At 39.0% G+C, this 14,109-nt stretch overlaps 1 protein-coding gene across 2 annotated transcripts in view; it reads right to left on the minus strand.

Annotated features, from left to right (window-relative positions):
- Window positions 1-14,109, minus strand: part of LOC108100409 — a 100,836-nt gene that overhangs the window by 5,537 nt on the left and 81,190 nt on the right. Inside the window, exon 1 of one of the 2 annotated variants that reach the window (XM_017204297.2) lies at window positions 7,688-8,984. The exons of the other annotated variant lie outside the window; for it this stretch is intronic. Coding sequence (XP_017059786.1) covers window positions 7,688-8,698 — 1,011 coding nt within the window. The 5' untranslated portion in view covers window positions 8,699-8,984. Of the gene's footprint in view, window positions 1-7,687; window positions 8,985-14,109 lie in introns of those variants that run through there. 2 annotated transcript variants of the gene reach the window in all.

A 14,109-nucleotide genomic window follows, 5' to 3' on the forward strand; every position in this document is an offset into this window, starting at 1 on the left:
TAATTATGAATTTCAAACATCATGAGGCGGGCAACGGCGAAATCAACTTTCATAAAAAGCTAAAAACTTTTGTGCTGCTCGGGGGAAAGTAATAAAACGATAACAAGCTGACTGAGGGGAGAACTTTTTCGGCAGCGAAAGAAATATTCATCTCAATTTATTCAATTTTTAATAAAAATGCAAATATTTTACGTGCTTCCGCTATCGCTGGCACCCTTCGCAATGCATTCCGCTACATAGTGGCATAATTTTTCCCCTCCTGGATTTTTTTTCGCGTTCAAAAAAAAAAATCACGCTGAAAAGTTTTTGGAGCCAGCGTTTCGCTGCTTAAAAGGCGCTTCATTGTACCGTGCACACTGCACTTTTCCGCTTTCCACTTCTGTGGGAAAAGGACGAGGCGTGGTTTTTCCGGGACAGCTTGGTGTGACGCGAAAAGTTTGTTTGCCAACGGAGGTCGCATCCTCGTCGTCGTCGTCGGCGGCATTGCGGCATCTAAAGCTGTAATCCGGCCACCAGATTTGGCCACATTTTCCGCAGACTTTGCTTGCATTTTGGCAGGCGTCAGTGCCGCCCGAAAAATGCATGACCATGAGGTGGATCTGATGCCACGGGATCTGTCCCGCAGGTTCGCCCGAGTTTCGCCAAGTTTATAATTAGTTTAGTCGGGGTCATGCCCCGAATTGACATGCCGCCGAGAAGACAAACATTTGCATCTATGGGCGAGATTAGTTTGTTAAACAACATGGGGTAACTAATTGCTACCTTCAACAAGTGAGAGGTGCATAAGATGTAAATTTACTAGTCGTTGAAATATGTGGTAATCACTATATTTTATACAACAATTTTCTAAGCTATTATTCTTCAGAGTAAACTATTTTTAAGAAAAACTAGGAAAAGTGTGATTTTCAATTCTTGTCTTATACTTTCTAGAACAAAGTTGTCTGCTTAAACATAATTTTACTCCAAAATACCCATCGTAAAACAAAATACAGAAAAATTCATATTAACTTAAAAAATTTTAAAAGGGTTATATTTAATTGACAAAATAAATACTTATAAATTATATGGTAGAATTATTATTAAATTAAATATTTAGAGTATGGTTATTTTTAACTGCCAAATAACTGACTAAAACACTTATACAAATGTTGTATTATTATTGTATTTGAGCCCGTCAAACTATTGAATAACTAGTGCATAACTTTCTAATAGTTGGTTATTTATGATGTTATTATCTGTACTTGGTTATCTGTTTCTAGCTCACTTAGCACTTTGTTTCCACCCACATAAAGTGGTTGCGATGGCAACGGATGACGACGGCGATTGTGCGTCTGGCGGACTTGGAGCAAATTGGCCCCATTGTTGTTGCCTGTTGCCTGATCCCCGACCCGGGGCAGAAATTCGTCCAATTGAGTTTTAAATAAAAATGAGCAGACGATGCGGCAACAACAATGGCAAGTGCAACTCCGGTTCTCCCCGTTGGCAACAGCGGCAACCTGCAGCACGTCACTGGCAGCAGCAGCAACAACATCAGCAGTAGCAGCAACATCAGCAGCAGCAGCAACATCAGCAGAAGCAGCAACATCAGCAGCAGCAAAAGCAACATCAGAGTCATTCAGCTCGAACAAAAGGCGAAAGGAAAGGCGGCAACAGGACCAACGTCAACAAGGACAATAACAATGAAAACGGCAACGGCAAAAATAGAAACGGGAGCAAGAAAAAAACTGTTACGGAATGCTTTATAGTTTCCGCCATTATTTTCCCTTTTGCCGCTGCAGTTTTTAGCAGAACCTCTATATATATTTCTTCTTTTTTTCGTTTTTTTTTTCCTCAGTTGTCAGCAACACCCTGGCAACGAGAATTTAGTCCGAGACTAAAAACAACTAAAATCTGTGCCGCATGTGCAACAGCCAAAGGGTTTCGCAATGGGCGGTGGACAGGAAACGCTCTTTGCTGTATGCTGAAAAGTATTTGTCATGCCATATAACATATATATATATATATATATACTATATCTCATCCCGGTCCACGTGCATTTATCATTTTGTACGCGCCACTCGTGGGAAACAAAGCAAATCCATTCCATAAATAATTTCCCCGGCAGCTCCATCGTGAATTTTTGGGGAGCGGAATGGAGTTGCGAGTGCCAAAATATTCCCACATCCTCGAAAAGCTAAAAAAGGGCAGGTAAATTGGATGTATGGCTTAATCTCTTCCCTTCGGCTAGTTTGTTTCTCCTGCAGAGCTTTTGATTTATAATCAGCTTAACATGATAATACGGTTATTTTCTTAAACGCTATCAGTTTGTTTACTAAATTGTCCGAGGTGGTTATCGCTTCAGACGAACAACAACTTAGCCAAAAATTTGGTAAAATTAAAGGGTTTACACTAGAGTTTTTCACTACAGCATGAAATATTAATAAATATATAGATTCAATAATAAATACATAGATTCATTTTTGAACTAAAATTTGATTTAAATAATTTAGATGAAATTTAATTTGGATTAAAGATACTGTAACGCTCAACTTGCATTAAAGCTATACAAGCTATAAATTAAACTAGAAGTATATTTAGTTTCAACCTAAAGTTAACCCAAATGGATATTGTTGTTCCTGCATTGTTCAGGTTTTGTGGAGATTTCATGCATCAGGTAAGAGCAAACTTTCTGGAGGGGCAATAACTTTCGCAGACAATGCAATAAACTTCACCATATCAATTTATCGAGTTGTTCTCCGCCTTGATTATGATTGATGCGACCATGAAGGGAAAGTAATGTACAAAGAATTTGCGGTCAACTTTATCAATTCGCCTCCTTTGTATAGTACGGCGAATGCGATGAAGGACTCCGGGTCTGAATCCGGGACTGAGTTTCTAAGTCCGGAATATAAGGACCCCGGAGAGTGCGCAGCAGGCAATTGAAATCCCGAAGTTCTCGACTGCGGTGAATGCCAGCTGCTGTTCCCGTTCCTTCTGCTGTTTTTAGTTTTTCAAATGTCATTTGCCCATTTCACGCTGATGGACATCAGTCTCTGTCCCCGAACCCTTCGCTCTTCGTCCTTCTAGTCCACAAATTGCCTTGTGGCTGCCACGTAATTTTTGCCTTCCGTGCTGAGGTTGCTCTCCGGCAACAGCCGCATTCAAATGTTGCAATTGTGGATGGCAAAACCGAAGCCAAACCCAAACACACACCAGCACTACACTAAAAAACTTTAAGTTATAAAAAAAAGAGCAACAAATAATTAAATAATACTTTTGTGAGCTTTTGAGCATTCCTTCTAAATTAGTTTTAAGCATGTTTAAATTGTTTTCATAGACTACTAAACAAACAATGCTTATCAAATTTCATGTGTTAAATGTAATTAATAATAATTGTAATAAAAAAGAAAAAAACAATTACACATTAATCAGAAATAAATTTGGAGTAAAAGTAACTTGTTTATTTTTAAGTTAAATTAATAGATAGTCAAATTAGTAACTTTGAAGATAAAAACATCCGTAATTTAATTTTTTAAAAACTATTTTTTATAAGATATATATTACATCTTTATTTATATATTCTACATATTTATATTCCCCTTCTCTGATGTCTAAATTTTTCTAACATTTTTTTTCTCAGTGCAGGTCCTGGAGATTGGTCCGAAGGACAGCAGACTGTTGGCCGTTGGCGTTAGCCACAATGGCTGTGTTAGAGCCTCGCATTTTGTTTGTTTATTCTGCCGTCCCATTGCGACTTATGTGGGCGATGACCGGCAAATGTCGGCACCCTCCGACCATTCCGACCATTTTTCACCCACTGGACGACGCCTTGTGTTTGTTTTGTGCCAACGGAATCGAAACGTTCTAAGTGTTCATTAAACAATTTAAAGTTGATTGGCCCAGCCCGGCGCACAGAAATGTGTGCTGTGTGTCTCAATGGATTTGGCCTTAAATGTAATTTGGTAGCTGATTGCGTTAAGCGCCTGAGCACTTTCCTAATTGTAATGTCTTGTGGCTGAACTAATGCCTGATCGGAAACAGATTGATGTGTGTTATCATCTGGTAAGCTTCAATGAAGATTATAGCCCTTTGTTAAAGATAAGCTAACTAAATTTGATGAGGCTATTTGCACAGAAATTCATTAACTAAAAACCATTGAAAAAACAATAAGCTAGACAAGAAAATATTATTAATTAAGTGAGTAATAGTATAACAAAATTTACAATAAAATAAATTTATTTATTATTAAAAAGCACATAAGTATTTCTATAACCGTCGTAAGTCATATCACATAAATTTGTATTTCTATTTGTATTATATTATGTGGTTGAATATTAATCAAAGAATTATTCTTTTGTATTCCTCGTAAAGGCAGTAATTTGGTGATTGGGCAAATTATACTCAGGAGTCACGTGCAGCCGCACAAAAGAGTGTTTCATCATTTCCACTCCGCTTTTGTGGAGCCTGACAGCCTCTCAACATCCGCGAACAGGAACAGAAAACCTGGGAGCGCAGGACAATGGATTCAATGGATGCGGAGTGTCTGGTTTTGGCGAACTTGACACGCGACTGGACCACCGTGTCCATCAATCAAAACTTACTTGGAGCTGCGGTGGCACAGTGTCTGCAAAAACTTCTCCACTGGCTGGCGGCTCTCGGTCAGAAACTATTTGCACACGAAACACAGGAAGCGCTGGGCGGAGTGCAAAGTTTGACTAGAACCGAAAGTGTGGACTCGACATTTTTGGGCGGTGTCAATGGAAAAGGGGGCGGGGTGTCAGGAATTTGGCAAACTATTGGCAAACTCAATGATGGGAAGCAACGGAGCGAAGCAACCGACACGGATCGGACAAAAAAATGATGCATAGGAAAAAATTTCAGGAATTTTAGGAACAAAATTTAACACAAAGTTTTCATATAATAATTTGTGGTAGTTATATGAAGAGAACTTTAAAAAATGTACTGCAAGTCAGGCAAAAAAGGTAATCATTTTTTAAATATATTTCCAGCATTTAAAGATAGAAACGTTTATCTTAAAAATGGTAAAAGCTTTTAATTAACGCTTACTCGATATAAATTTGAAATTGATGTATATCGTGAAGAAAACCTAATCTAATTGACATGCAAACCTATGTTATTGATTGAAAGCAATTAATTACAAATGATAAGCTATTAATAACCACATCTTGTGTTATTTTTCCCAGTATTTCAGTGGGTCCTAAGCGAGTGGACAAGGCAACAAAGCGCGAAATGAAGACGGGAGGTGTGGGGCTTGTGGGGGAGCTGGAAAATAATGGCGATTTTTATGGCTTTGGCGGAACGCATAAAAAACCCAAGAGCCGTGAAGCTGGAGGAGATTCAGCTCCGGGTGGACAAATGCCCTGGCAAACTGCTGAAAGGCAACTGAAACTGAAAACTGCAAACTGAATCTGCAACTGCAACAGAACGACATTTGCAACATTTAATTTATTATTCAAATGTGAACAAATGGCGCCGGCGACCAAAGATGACAGCGCTCCCGGTGAATAATGGTTTCGAAGGACAATTGCCTCGCTTCCCAGGACCTTTTGCCCCGAATTCCCTTTTCTTTTTCCATTTTTTTATTTTTTTTTTTTTTTGGGTTCTTGAGCTTAAGTTTGCCAGTTTATTGTCGGTGGCTTTGGCAGTTGGATAGGAATCATGTCCTGGATTTGATTCGCCCTAGTTTGCAATCCAAACAAATTGAGTTACATGCAAATAATCGTTTGTCCGATTTTGTCACAGGATGTGTGGGCCACGATGGTGCAAATAAAATCGTTGGTATTTATCATGTTTGGTTCCCCTTGGTACTTTTGCTTTTTCTGTCGAATCACGACAGCTAAAAGATGTTACCAAAAAGAAAAGTTGGAAAAGTGGTGTCCTAAAAACATTTTTAAAGATCTCCTTGACTCGCTTAGAATTTACCAAGAGCTCAGGAAAGTTATTTACATATCCTTACTTCAATGCTTTAAGTTTCGTAATAATTGACACCTTTTTGTAAAGTGGTTAACCACAGATTTTGTTCATTTTTTTTGACAGATATCATGTACAGCAGAAATTGCTCTTTTTTTCATCAAATTCAATGCAACCGCAAATAATTAAACATTCATCTGATTCGGGTGCGTTATATTCACTTCAGTTTACACAACTTTTTGGCTGCACACCTCAAATTCAAATGTAACATCTGGCAGAGCCAATTTGCATGTTTTCAGCATGATGGTACTCTATGGTCTAACTAAATAAACCACTGCAAGTGAGCACTTATCAATGTATGATAAACGTAGAATATATTTACATTTTAATGTATGATAAACGTAGAATATATATTTACATTTATTATATACATATCTACGTTGTTTAATTTACGCTCTTGAATTTAGTGGAGTAGTACAAGTTTAGTTTGAAAATGTTTCCTGTTAGTTAAAAGTTTACTTTGACTAGACTTTGTTTGGTGATTCAATATAAAATCATAAAAATCATAAGGGGACCCACAGTTTCCTCGACGCTCTACGTTCTAAAATTTAATAATCTACCTTGATTTAGCGATTGTTTGACCTTTTTAAGACCCTTGTGTCTGCTCCAAAACATGTCGTATAATAAGGGAATACGGATATAGCGGATATGTGCGGCATAAAAATATACGAGCGTCTTAATGGGGGAATCTGCATAGCGGATCCTATCTGGTTGAAATAAAAGCGTCACAGCTTTCATTCAAGACCAGGTCGTTTGATTCTGTTAAGACAGTCTTTACACTACAGAAAATATATATACATATATATAAATGTATTGGTCCAAATGTCTTCATGTTTTACTATATTATATATATTATTCGTTTTATTTAATTATTTTTAAAAGTATCACCTTTAAATAAAAGTTTATGACTTTAAACATAAATTCTAGAATTTAAAGTTATATTTTCTTAGTGTTTGCTTTGTGACAGGCGGTGTCGTCAAGTGAAATCGCGGCACGAACACAAAGACCCGGCAATAATCGTAAATGCTTCCCTCTCCTCATCCAATTTCTGTGGGATAAACGCCATGAATGCCAATTACAGGAACGGCAGTGGTCTTATCTTAATAAAAATTGCCACCCACCTCTAAATTGCTAGATTCCTATACATTACTTTTTTCTAATCGCTATTTTTATAACGTTTGTATTCTAAACTTTAAAATACATAAGCAGGTTTTGGTGTTTTTGACGTAGACAATACCCAGTAAATAATTTAATTTGCTGATATCGGAAAACTTCTGAGGTAGCTCAATATGTATTGTGTTTTGTGGTGTTATTTCTCACAAAAAATACGGTTGAACTTTTTAGACTTGTATAAAATAAAATATATTAGAAACATATAACATAAAATAAATAAAAAAAATTAATAAAATTGTATTGTCACGTAAATGTTTATAAATCAATATATTTTGTATGCCCAAACCTAAAACCAAGATGTATAAAAGCCTCTAAAACAAATTGTAGACAATATATTTTATGTTGTGAATACCAATATATTCACTACAAAAAAGGGGAGATTAATAATATCTATTTGTTTTATTCTGCGCTTTAAAAGAGCCCTCAATAAAATTGTATATACCCACTAGTGGTTTCCAATAAAAGAGGAATAAAAGCATTTAGTTTTCCCCGGCTTTCTCTTCCAAAAGTTCTATTCGTTAATCCCCTCGATTTGTAGACCCACCTGGTAGTCCATGTAGTTGTCGAAGTGCATGTAGGAGCAGCTGCCAGCATCGCCGGGAATCCCCGGAATGGGCAATCCGTTCTCGTCCAGTTCGACGGCGGGCGGGGGCGGTGGCGACGGAGGCGGCAGGTTGTCGCCCTTGAAGGACACCCTCTTCGGCTTGCCATGCCCACCCACCAATCGCCTTCCGCGTCCCAGAGTCCCGGAACCCATCATATAAGCCAGCGAACCACAACCCACCACTGCATCCTGTTGCTGGTGTTGCTGCTGATTCTGCTGATGTTGTTGCTGTTGTTGTTGTTGTGGGTGGTGCAAGGATTGGAGGCCGCAGGCTCCGAAACGGAAGTGCGGCATGCAGGTGGTGGTCATCCCGCCCGCTCCGCACTCGCTGCCCTCGAAATCCGACTCGACATCGGTAACAAATGCAGCCGGTTGGAAACCGCGTGGCAAAGTCGCCGCCATCGGGGGATTTGGATTGGGATTGGGATTAATATTTAGATTGGGCATGGCCATGGCCATTGCCGGCATCCTTTGGCGTCCCAGCGTTCCGGTGCACAGGATATTCATTTGCTGTGGATGCTGTGTGATTGTGTGTGGAATCTGTTCGGTGCCAGCGAGGAGCGTCAATTCGCCGGGATTTCCTCCCGTGCTCGTTGCTCCTCCTACTCCTACTCCTCCTCCTCCACCTCCTGTTGTTGCTACTCCTGCTGCTGTTGTTGTTGTTGCCGCTGCTGTTTCGATTGGCAGGAGGTGGTGCGTGGGCTGCAGCTGATAATAGTGCTCCACCAGGGCATTACCACCGCCAGCTAAACCACCACCACCACCTCCTCCACTGGGAATGCCTCCACCCACTGCTCCTTCGAGAGGAGCCGGCAGCAGGGCGGTGGGTATCACCATGATGGGCATCATGGCCGGCGCAGCCGAGGATGCGGACACCGTTGAGCCGCCGGCCGCCTGGAGCATCTCCATTTGGCACATCTCCTCGTAACTCAGCGGACGCAAGTGCTCCATACTTTATTTTTATTTTAAAGAATTCTAGGGCGTGTCGTCTGCTCAATTCCACTGAATATTTCACTTCACTTTTGTTTTTCTACAATATTTTTTTTGGTTTTCTTTGTATGTTTTCCACCTGTACACACTACCAATACATTTACCAATACATTCACATATTTTTTTGGGGGGTTGGCGTGGAGTGGGTGGGAAGTTTTCGCGCGCGTTCCCTTGTTTTTGCTCACATCGCGCTCGATACTTAAAAATCGCGTGCGCCTTGATCCTTTCGGCAAACTTTAGTCCGCGACTGTCCTGCAGCAACTGAGTGTGTCTGGCAATCTCTGGAGATTTTCGCACCGCCAATTCGCCGGAGTCTGTGCAGGATTGGCGCCTGCGCCGCTCGAAGTCCTTTTACCAGGCTCCGCTTTTCGCCGGAGACAATCCCCCTTTTACCCCCACTTGACGTGTTTTGTTTTGATTCCGTTTCGTGCACGGAAAAAAAATTAAACCAGAAGAATGGCATTTTATAACAAATAAAAAAAACGATTAAAAATAATTATGGTGTATTTTGTATTAATTGTACAGCACTTAATTGATAAATGATTTATTCGGTAAAAGATATATTATTGAATATTCTGTACCCCTCTGTATATTTTTTAGTTTTAATTACAAAAATCTCATGTTTTAAAATAAATTTTTATTAAACGATAATTTTTGAAATTTTTTTAAACTAGCTAATATTTTTGTAGCTATCTAAAACATGAATATAAAAAATCCAAAAAAATAAATATATATATATTTATTTATAACTATTCAAAGATCAACCTTAAAAAACATCCCCCTTTTCTCTCAGTGTTGGCTTAAGGGGTTATATACCTTTTTGACCAGAGAAATACAGGGTTTTTATTTATTTATTTTTTTAGCATGTTGCCATTGTTTTATTTAAATTCAATATATATTTTATCAAAGTACGTGTCCTTAACTTAATTCGTCTGAAATTTTGAGTGAAAATTTTGAGAATTGTGGAAGTTATAGTCCTTGCCGCAGAAGTCCTTTTTTCATTAGAGGCTTGCGGTGAGCAAGAAAACAAGAAAACGGCTCAACGAAAAAAAAAACAACAAAAAAACTACGTTAGTATATAGTGTTACCTAGTTCGTGAACGAAGGATTTTACGAAAAAAAATTATTTACAGTTACAGTGATTATTTTTTCAAAAAAACCGATTTTTCGAGGTCTAATAATTTAGTTTTTCGCCCCAAAAAAATAGAAAAATTTATCGAAAATAAAATTCCTTCGTTCACGAACTAGCTATTGTATCTACAAACAATCCCCCAAAATTTCAAATCGATCGATGTAGTGGTTACCGAGATATCGTGCTCACCGCAACGACCTTTTCTCAAAAATGCGATTCCGAGATAATCGCGGTTAAAGTTTTAGGTGGACATTAGGTAGTCATGCACACCGTGCGCTATGAACGGCTGTATCTTAGGTTCTATTGCCCCGATCTCTAAAAAAATTTTGCAGAAAAATTGTTGAAAGTATGTACATCAAAAAAAATCATAAAATTTTTTTCGATTTTTTGATTCTGAAAAAGGTATATAACCCCTTAACGTTGGGGTTGGCGAAGTTGATTGCTCCCATCGTCTGTTTTGAAGCCATGTTGATTTTCGTACGTCGTGGGAAATTAAAGTGCTTCCCAGCTGCTCCCGCCACTCGAATACAAGATTTTAATTGCCGCTTGCCGGGAAGCGTGGCTGGGAAAATCCCAGAAGAGCGGGAACACCACGGTGCAATCGCGTCCTTTTGGTCCTGCCGCAATGCGCAGATGTGCAACCAACTGTTGGGCTAGGAAACCAGTCACCATCCCACCCACTACCTATACCCACCCGACTGCAACTATTTATGCGGACGATGAGTGGTGAACGCCACCCGGAGACTCCGAAGGGAATGACCCGGCTGAATGGCCGCTGATTGCACGAAGGTGGTCTGCAAATGACTTTCTGATATGGCCAGAAAAATATGGACTGCGGCTGAGCTTACACAATCCCACCGCTTTTTCAAACTCATTGGGGAGTCCGAAAACTACTTTCTGTCGAGCACTGAGCAAAATCGACATGCAACTGACATTTATTAAAAAAAAAAACCAGGTGGAAAAACTCCCCCAAACTGCAATGATGGCTTACCCTGCGGATGGGTGATATTTTTTATGTTTTTTGTAAGGCTGTACCTGAAAAATCACTCATCCGCACCGAGGGCCCAAAAGTGGGCGAACTGCTGTATTAAAGTTGTATATATTCATGTTGTGGGATGACTTCTTTACTTTTTACAATTTAAGCTAAGCGTAAATAAAAAGACAGAGTTGTTTTTAAAAATGAACAATTAAACATTAATTGTAGAGAACTTTGAAGTATTTATATCAATATAGAGTATTTACTATAAAAAACCGCTAAGCGTGCGCTATATCGTGCTATATTATTTCAATTTAAATTTCACCGAAATAAACACGGCATTTGTTCACTTTATTGTCACAAAATTCCCGTGGCAGCCTAAAATGAAGCCTACAAAAAACGTACAACCGAAATTCGATTGATAAAAGAGCTTTGTGTCGACTGCCGGACAAATGCAAAACAAACAGAATGGCAAAAATTTGTATGTGCCAAAAAAACATTTGTATCTTGACACTTTGGACGACCAGGGCCCGTAAATTTGTACACCAAATAAGTGAATTCAGGCAGCATCAAGATAGAGCTTAAAATATTTGTCATAGTCTGGAGTATCGTACATGGAAATCTAGACACGACAGACTTTTCACTATGTGAGGTAGTTCCCTTCAAAAAAAAAATAAAGAAACACCCTCGAATAAATCCCTGTAGTCACGAGTCGCGATTTCTGTTTTATTTTTGTCGTTTTTATTTATTTTTTTTTGCTACCTGCGGCGATGTTCCATTTGCAACAGAATAAAAGGAAAAAAAAACTCTGCTGGAGATGTCTTTAACAGATTTTTGAGTCAACGTTTTTATGTTGCGATTTGTTTTGTTGTGTTCTTTTCCTTTATTGTTATTATTTTTTTTTCTTTTTTTGGTAGCACACTTCCCAATGCAACTGGCCTCCCCCTTCATTTACATTTGTTTCATCCTATTATCCTGGTTAACCGGCCCGTTCTCAGCACTCCAGCAGTTCCACCAAGCTAAACAATCTCCAGCAGCTCCACCGTCGTGCCATTTGTCAAGTTCTGCGAGCAACTTTAGCCCGCGGCTTTTTTGTAATTACACAACTGGTGGAGGAGCGGTGGGAAGAATGGAAAGCGGGGAAAAGTGGAGTGGAAAAGTGGGGATTTTCGGGCGGGTAAATGAAAGCGGCTTAAAAAAGCAGAGCGTTCGGGGTTTTGTGGTGCTCGTTAAAATTTGTTGCTCTCATTTCGATTGTTGCTGCGGTGGCTGTTGTTAGCTTGTTGTTCTTCTTGTTTTTGTTTTTGTTTTGGTTTTGCGATTGTTGTTTGCGCCGCTGTTGCCGATTTTAGTGCGATTTCCCCCAACAACGATGGCCCCAACAGGCATAAAAGTTGGCCCAGGGATTGAAGGTATTACGCTTGAATATGCGATGCGGATTGAAAAGCTCGCTCGAAGTTGTCCGACCATGATTCATGATCCCCCTTCTGGATGGCCACTTTAATGCTCATTCAATTTTCCAGCTACCAACAATTAAGAGTTTTTAATCATCCTCCACTAGCGGAGGCCCAAAAGTCCCCAGCTGGATGGCGAACTCTATATGGCCTTTGAATGGCTCCATTATGCGGTTGATTTACTACCCAAACAGCTGTGAAATATCATGGGCCACCACCGGGAAGCCTCTTGACCGATGCCAAACGGAACGGAAACGGGTCAAAGGGATCTCCACATATGGATATTGTCCCCCCTTTAAGTTGGCAGAAGTTTCGTCATTGAGGATTCGAATGGAAGGGGATTTTCATAGGGATTTTAAATGAGGAGAACCTAATAAATATTATTAAACATTATTATTAAATAATATTTGTAAATATTATAATTTTTAAAATATAACTTATTGTTCTTAATTCAAATACAAATTTTTGGTTTATTCTTAAGCAGACAAAGTAATTTATATACTGATGAAATTTTCAGAAGTTTTGACACTGGAGATTAAAAAGTTTAAAGTGAAAAAAATGTTAGGCGCTTGTCATTACTATTTTTATTAATTCAAGTAATTACTACATTTAGTATTCATTCAGCATATTGCATATTGATTATTTATTAATAAATTTGTATGGCAAGCTTATGAGCTTATAATTGAATTACAAAAGTTCCTGTAGAACTGGTCTTCATTATTCATATTGGAATACGTATAGAATTCATTCTTTGAAATGAGAATAGTTTTTATATATATTTTTTTTTAATTCATAAACATGTCTTCCTGTCTGGTCTTTTAAAATCCCAGCACTCTCATATTCAACTATTAAAGGATTACCCAGCACCCGACTGGTAATGACTGCATTTATTATCCATTTACTGTAGCAAGTTAATGCCCTGATCCCTGGCTTATCTCCGCTCGAAGGCAGCAGAAGCAGCTTGTTTACACCCATATTTATCAATGCTGTCCGCAGTAAGACTTCGACAGAGCCATGAAATGCCCTTCTTCTCTTTAGCTGAAAGCAGAAAGTTTTGAGCAACCCGGCTAGAAAAATCAAGTGGCATTAGGGCCAGGGGTCTGGCGAATCTGCTGCCGCTGCTGCTGCGGCAAGATAAATAAATTAACTCGTTCAACTTGGCTGACAGATGGACTTAGTGCCATCGTGATGGGACAGAGTCATCATACCCCTTCCTTTTTGCCTGGCGAACAAACAAGTCGTTAAAAACGCGTGAATCCTGGCTAATTTATGGCTAATTAAGTTGACGCAACTTTTATGCGGGGTAATAATGGCAGGGGGATCCCCCTTCCCCCTCATCATTCATCAGCAACATATGCCACACGCTTCGAAGGCAGTTATGTCATTTGTGTTTGAAAAGCGGTTCGCTTTCGGTGTGTATGCACCAAATTTTCCACCATATACTTATGCACTTAGCGAAACAAGGAGCGAAACAGACTTGCCACTGAATTCCTTGCCAATTAAGTAGACTGTTATGAGCAGCTTACCAGCGTAATACATTTTTATGATCGCAAATGGAATTATAACTGCCGGGCATGTGACTACACAATGGTCCACCCAGTTTTACGTTCACTCTTGTTCTTATTCCGTCTGCAAGCAGAAGTAAAACACTGAGGGAAATTTCTCTTTCAAATTTAAGAATAATTAATGTGAAACATTTCCTGAAACTACAGCATGAATATTTTTCTGTTCTTAAATGTAAAATGTTTCCTTTAAATATGCAGCATGAAATTTACATAAACTGAGTAAAAGGAATATGGAACCATCTTATT

This window comes from Drosophila ficusphila, unplaced genomic scaffold, assembly GCF_018152265.1.
Source record: "Drosophila ficusphila isolate 14025-0441.05 unplaced genomic scaffold, ASM1815226v1 contig_286, whole genome shotgun sequence".
NCBI classification, from domain to species: Eukaryota; Metazoa; Arthropoda; class Insecta; order Diptera; family Drosophilidae; genus Drosophila; species Drosophila ficusphila.